The 6,821-nt window shown below is 47.1% G+C and overlaps 1 protein-coding gene across 2 annotated transcripts; it reads left to right on the forward strand.

The window, feature by feature from the left end:
• On the forward strand, positions 698-6,476 carry LOC8084360 (NADP-dependent malic enzyme, chloroplastic). 2 transcript variants are annotated; one of them, XM_002454984.2, is made up of 20 exons: positions 698-866; positions 1,100-1,374; positions 2,614-2,734; positions 2,834-2,908; positions 3,033-3,184; positions 3,279-3,384; positions 3,452-3,517; positions 3,637-3,732; positions 3,823-3,894; positions 3,981-4,064; positions 4,195-4,293; positions 4,452-4,499; positions 4,595-4,648; positions 4,737-4,835; positions 4,964-5,053; positions 5,145-5,222; positions 5,491-5,565; positions 5,677-5,767; positions 5,861-5,989; positions 6,103-6,476. In XM_002454984.2, exons 1-20 carry the CDS (start codon positions 825-827, stop codon positions 6,189-6,191), a joined length of 1,941 nt encoding a protein of 646 aa, XP_002455029.1. In that variant the 5' UTR covers positions 698-824; the 3' UTR covers positions 6,192-6,476. The 2 variants fall into 2 exon arrangements, with proteins under 2 accessions (XP_002455029.1, XP_021312302.1); XM_021456627.1 differs by lacking the exon at positions 1,100-1,374 and having other exon boundaries at positions 730-866.

A 6,821-nucleotide genomic window follows, 5' to 3' on the forward strand; every position in this document is an offset into this window, starting at 1 on the left:
GTACGCGGCCGCAGCTAGTGCGGTGCAGGGGTACCCAGGGAAGGCCTCAACTCGACTTTTGCGTTCCACCGCCTGCGACCCAGCCGTACAGTAGTGCCCTTGGAGATCAGACGAGCCGCTGACTTATGGGGGCACTTAAAAGGGCCCCTGTCGTCATGCGCGCCCGTCTGGGCGGGTCCGCGTCAGCGGCTACGCTCGGAGAGCCGTGCGCCGCGGGTGGAGGTGTCTACTCGCCGCGGCGCGGCGCGCGAGGGAAGGAGGAACCCGCCGCGGAGTCGTCAGTACGTCACGGGGCTGTCTCGTCTTTCCCTGCCCGCGTGCGCTGTGTACTGCACGTCGGTGGCTTGGGTGATCGTGTTGTACTGGGCGTGACTTGACCGCGAGCGACCCACAACCACAACCCGTGGCCGTGGTAGTGTTGTAGTACTCGGCCGACCAGGCAGTTCAATGAACGATCATCATCCCATCGGCTAAAAACGAGGGAACTGCACCGTCAATACCTACAGTATAAAGGCCACGGTGCGCCACAGCCAACCACCAAGCCGCGACCCCGCAGGCCCCACCACGGCCCCGTCCACGTGCGCGGCACACGCGGAAAACTGGAACGCGCAGCGCCCAGACCCGAGCGGGCTCGACTGCTCGAGCACCCTCGCTTTCCCTTTTTATACGAGAAGATCCCTCCCTCGCCACCCGCATTCCCCTCTCCACGCACGCTGCCGGCTGCGAAGAGGGAGGAGGAGGAGGACGCCTCGCCAGTTGCCACTGCCGCGCCGCTCCGCTCCAGCCTCCCTCTCTCCAGTCCATCCCCCGAACTCGACGCCACCATGATGTCCGCGCGCACCGCCGCCGCGTCGCCCGCCTCCGCGGTACGTACGTTCCACGACCGGCCGCCTAACCACCCTTATTCTACACCACCTTCTTCCCTCCGCTACGCCTTCTTCCCGGTGCTCCCGCGCCCCGCGCGCGCGATTTAGACCTCGCGATTGCGGGCTACCTACTCTGCTCTCCTCGTACGTACAGTACAACCAGCCCAAGTTGCCACCACCTGCCTGAGCTTGTGTGTTGTGTCTGTCTGTCTGTTTGTTCTCCGCACCCGCAGTGGAAGCGGGGAGGAGGACGGAGCGAGGGCGGTGGCAGCAGCTGCGACGGATGCAGGACCTACAGGAACACCTTGCGGAGGAGGGCCGCGGCGGCCAAGGTGCGCGCCGTGCCGCCGAAGCGGGTGGAGGCGGTCGCGATGGGCTCCGCCGCGGAGACGGAGACGCAGGAGGAGGTGGAGGTGGCGGCGACCGGCGGCGTCGTCGAGGACCCCTACGGCGAGGACAGCGCCACCGAGGAGCTGCCCGTCACGCCCTGGGCCTTCTCCGTCGCAAGGTGAGCCGGCGAATCGCCGCAGGGGTGTGAATTTGGGAGTCGGATCTGGGTAGGTGGGCCGTGGACGGGCGGAGGTCTCGATGCGCCGATCTGGGTTTATTTGCTTTTGCTGGTTTGGTGACTCTCGTGTTGATCCGGGGCTTGGTACGCGGTTTCGTCCGCGTGATGCTGACGTGTCTAGGAGTGTAGATGCGTGAGGCTTTTGGCTGTCTAGCTCTAATTCTACTGTTGCTCCATTACGTCTAGTCAAATCTGGTTATACTTCACTATTGCTTGATTACGTATACTCAAATCTAATTGTTTGGTTCAATTAGTGCTCGCGTGCTTGATCAGCTACATTCTTCCGAAACTTTCCCTTTATTCTTGCCTTTTGTTTTAGTTTCAAAATAATAATTTATCGAAACGTGCTCCAGCTTAACTAAGAAGCGCCAGTCTAATATAGGCCTTGTTTACTTCACACTTTCATTTGTATTTAGTAATTATTGTTCAACCATAGACTAACTAGTCTCAAAGATTCGTCTGACAGATAAACTGTGCAATTAATTATTATTTTTATCTATATTTAATACTCCACGCATGTGTCAAAAGATTTGATGTGATGGATAATCTTGAAAATTTTTTGAACTAAACAAGGCAATAGTCTAGATTTGTTAAATCACCATATGTCACATGGGAGTTTCTAGCAAGTTTCAGTATGTTTCTTTGGTGGTGTTGTATAATTCTGAATTCGGAATGTTTTTTTTACCCTGTCGTAGAATTCTGAATCGGGTTGGACTCACAGATGAACTGATGCTGAGTTAGGTCCAGAGTTATTGATCAAAGCCGGCAATTGTTTGCTTTGCTTTGGATTTTTCCTGTTTCGGGCAAGTATATTCTAAGCTGGCCCACAGCGATACTTATTTGTCTGGTTTCATCCACTACCCCTTCGACAGTGAAATATGATGGAAATTGATACTAAATTGCAACCATATTGTGGTAACATACTACCAAATCGAATTTGTCATGTAATCTCCTCTGAATGATAACGTTCTGCCGCGCACACATTGGTAGCCTGTCAAGCATCAATACCATGTCACCCAAAAAAAAAAATCTGGGCTGTAGAATGTTCATGGCGTGTTGCAAAGCTTCTCTTGGAATCTACCACCATAATTCTTTCAAATACGACCATAATTCTTTCCAATAAATAATTTTCCTTCACTTGGTTGAAAAATATGCTGACGTGTCTTGTTTCTACATCAGCGGTTACACCCTTTTGAGGGATCCACATCACAACAAGGGTCTTGCCTTCACGGAGAAGGAGAGGGATGCACACTACTTGCGTGGACTGCTTCCTCCTGCAGTTGTGTCTCAGGAACTCCAAGTATGGGGCACAATACTGGCTAGAACAGTATCTGTTCTTGTCCTGACCTTTCTTTCTTTCTTTTTTTATTTACTGAAAATCATGTTAACGTATGTGTAGATTAAGAAGATCATGCACAACCTGCGGCAGTACCAGGTCCCTTTGCAGCGCTATATGGCCATGATGGACCTTCAGGTATCCCAGTTTATCCTTTCTACACTTATATGAAAGCTTGCGATGGCCAGCATAATTGATATGAGATGTTCACTTAGAATGAATGGTTGGTTGCATCATTGTGCTTAACACCTCCTGTTTTCAGGAGAGGAACGAGAGGCTTTTCTACAAGCTTTTAATTGATAATGTGGAGGAGCTGCTTCCTGTTGTTTACACACCAACTGTAGGTGAGGCTTGCCAGAAGTATGGGTCCATCTTTCGACAACCACAGGGTCTGTATGTCAGCCTGAGGGACAAGTATGTGTGCCTATATTTGCTTGAACTTTACAATAACATATAGCTGTCTACCATCTACCTATTTGATCTGGACTGACCTCGAGGTGTGTTCCAGGGGGAGGGTCCTAGAAGTTCTAAGGAACTGGCCACAAAGGGACATTCAAGTTATCTGTGTTACTGATGGTGAGCGAATCTTGGGACTTGGAGATTTGGGTTGTCAGGTATGATTCTCATTAGTTGCTTATTACTTGAGGGCCTTTGCTTATATTATACTGAATCCTTCTATAGGGAATGGGAATTCCTGTAGGCAAGCTTGCTCTATACACTGCTCTTGGAGGAGTTCGTCCATCAGCTGTAAGCGTTCATATCTTTTCTGTCCCCTTTTTGGTTGCATCTCTTGTAATGGTCCTGTATGTTTTGTACCAACAAACAACTAAGTTATCTCAATGGGCGAATTCTAAATTACATTGCAGTGTTTGCCTATCACAATTGACGTTGGCACAAATAATGAGAAACTGCTTAATGATGAATTCTACATTGGACTCCGGCAAAAACGTGCAACTGGCAAGGTATGTAGTTGTGTTGACACTGCTGGGAGTTGGGAATTCACAAAATATGTGACACTTGAGATCTTATCTGTGCATTTTCCTTTATGGCAGGAGTATGATGAGCTTATGGAAGAGTTCATGGCTGCTATTAAGCAAATCTACGGTGAGAAAGTCCTCATTCAGGTGAGTTAGACTCAACATTGTACTTTTTGCTATGCCAGATCAATTTACTCTTTATCCCAAAATGTAACACTGTAAATTTTGGACAGTTTGAGGACTTTGCCAATCATAATGCCTTTGATTTGCTTGAAAAATATAGGAAGAGCCATCTTGTTTTCAATGATGATATCCAGGTAATGGAACCACCCATGGTATTTTTATTTTTACTGATACCATGGGGCAACCTTAATTAATTGATATAACCATGCTTCAGTTTATTGCCTTTTGTGATTGGTACTGATTTGGAAATATAAATGTTTGCAGGGCACAGCATCAGTGGTCCTTGCAGGTCTGTTAGCAGCACTCAAGATGGTTGGTGGGACCCTGGCAGAGCAGACTTATTTGTTCCTTGGTGCTGGGGAGGTTTGTTAAAACATCTGGTTATTTCCTTTGTCACCCAACTGTCGAAGCATACTATGTACTAGTATGTTTTGAATTGAGATTGTGACTATTAGTAAGATTCTATTTTATCAAGGAAAGTAAACCCATCAATAAGGTTCTGATAATGTATTTGATTTCAGGCTGGAACTGGTATTGCAGAACTCATTGCTCTTGAGATTTCAAAACAGGTAACTAGCTACATTGTTTTAGTATCGTAATGTGTGGTAGGTTTTCCTTTGTCCTAGTTCTTACTCTAACATGCACTGGTCGGATTGATTTATAGACGAAGGCCCCAATTGAAGAGTGCCGCAAGAAGGTTTGGCTGGTGGACTCAAAGGTGTGTAACCAAAGGAAAATGCTCTGTTGCTAGTGCAATGTTTGCTCACCTGTTTATCTGACGTCCTAACACGATATTCTGTATACAGGGTTTGATTGTTGACTCTCGTAAAAACTCCCTTCAGCCATTCAAAAAACCTTGGGCACATGAGCATGAGCCCTTGGGAACCTTATATGATGCTGTTCAGGTAGTCACGCTCATGTGCATTTAAGATTGTACTAAAGTTCATTAGCAGCTGCCGCCTTCAATTAAAGCTGTGCTGTTTGTGCTTTTTTCATTAAAAATAATTTACTAACATTTCGTCATATCCTCTAGTCCATCAAACCTACAGTTCTGATTGGGACATCTGGAGTTGGAAGAACATTCACAAAAGAAGTTGTTGAGGCCATGGCTTCCTTCAATGAGGTAATTTTTCTTCTTCTGTTTTCTGTCATTGTTGGTGGTATATTGTGAGGATGGAAAGCTGACCCTCTGGTATTGCTAATTGTAAATGCAGAGGCCTATCATCTTTTCACTGTCAAATCCAACCTCACATTCTGAATGCACTGCTGAACAAGCATATACCTGGACTCAGGTGAGCTATCTAATTACCTTGTGCAGAATTTGATCTGCAAATTTGTCCACTCGAGTCAAAACATTTCGCATTTTGTGCACTGTCTGACTACCATTTTGTCTGCAAATTGGTCCATCACTAGAAGATTATCCGTGCTCAGTTTCTCGTTTATTAAACTGTGATCTAATTGGACAAAAGAAAAGAAGTGGCTGATTTCTGGAACGAAACTTGCGGGCTCTGTACTCTGTAGTCTGCAACTCATATCTCTTTATTTGCACTCTGTGCTCAGGGTCGTGCAGTATTTGCGAGTGGCAGTCCATTTGCCCCTGTGGAGTACGACGGGAAGACTTTTGTACCTGGGCAGGTAGAACTTGTTTCTAATATTACATCCTACTAGGCAATGCAATCTTGCTGGTGTAAACACCCGCAAAACATAAGTTGTTTGTTGCTAACTCAACTGTGCTATTTACAACAGTCGAACAATGCCTACATCTTCCCTGGACTCGGCCTCGGTCTTGTTATTTCTGGAGCCGTCCGTGTCCACGAGGACATGCTTCTTGCCGCCTGTAAGTAGCTCCAAATGTTTCATAGAAAATCATTTTTAATACCTTGACTTGATGAGACTAGGGACCAATCTCATGTTTCATTCATTCAAACAGCGGCTGCACTAGCTGATCAGGCCACAGAGGAGAACTTTGTCACGGGATCGATCTTCCCACCCTTCACCAACATTAGAAAGATCTCTGCGCACATTGCTGCAGCCGTGGCTGCAAAAGCTTATGAACTCGGTACGCATGTCCTCTGTTTTGATTTTGCCGACACCATTCCACATCTTGGCATTCACCACCAAAAGTCTCATACCTGCCTGATCAGATCTGACATCATCAACTTCCCTGTGCAGGTTTGGCGACCCGTCTGCCTCCCCCCCGAGACCTGGTGAAATATGCAGAGAGCTGCATGTACACTCCTGTCTACCGTAACTATCGGTAGTGCTGCGGGGATCAATTTTGCAGTAATAAAATCTACCAACGATCAACGCAGATGATACTGCAATGTTGTAGTTATTGGGCCTTGTCGGAACTGTTCATCACTGGAGGATAACAGCTATAGCGCTGTTGGAGTAGCAGGCTGATTGTGTTTGTTGTCCCCTGCTGCTAACCATCCTTGGTGCTCGCGCTGCTGGTATATGATATGTTGTAATGTTATGAAAGCAAACAGTCTTGTGTGCCAATATTTGTTATTCTTTCGGTCGCTTATATGATGGTCTGTTAAAGAGGCTGACATGCGTGAAAACAAATCAAGATGCCCGCCTTCATGAACACGCCCACCTCGTCAACTATCGTGGCCACCACCACCGTCTTGTTCATTGGCAGCCGTGAGACTCAGATCCAGATGGGAATGAAGGAAAAATCAATCTCATCAATGATTTCTTTTTTTTTTTTGAAACTGAATAATAATAATACTAGGAGAGGCCCTGTTGGGTTAGCCACACGCGCAAGTCTCAAGTCACGCGAAAAACGAGCGCCTCGTGGATACCAGCACTAGAACCTACGGCCTCAAGCTTCACATGTTCATCCCTAACCACTTCACCCGTAAGAGCCATCAAAATCTGCCACCACC

The sequence above is a fragment of the Sorghum bicolor genome, chromosome 3 (genome assembly GCF_000003195.3).
Source record: "Sorghum bicolor cultivar BTx623 chromosome 3, Sorghum_bicolor_NCBIv3, whole genome shotgun sequence".
Taxonomy (NCBI): Eukaryota; Viridiplantae; Streptophyta; class Magnoliopsida; order Poales; family Poaceae; genus Sorghum; species Sorghum bicolor.

Excerpts from the sequence above, each read along its gene's own strand:
- LOC8084360 (XM_002454984.2), top strand. The coding sequence starts at position 825 with ATGATGTCCGCGCGCACCGCCGCCGCGTCGCCCGCCTCCGCG. Across the intron at positions 3,895-3,980 it reads GTGAGAAAGTCCTCATTCAG|TTTGAGGACTTTGCCAATCA; the intron begins GTGAGTTAGACT and ends AATTTTGGACAG. Across the intron at positions 4,065-4,194 it reads TTTTCAATGATGATATCCAG|GGCACAGCATCAGTGGTCCT; the intron begins GTAATGGAACCA and ends AAATGTTTGCAG.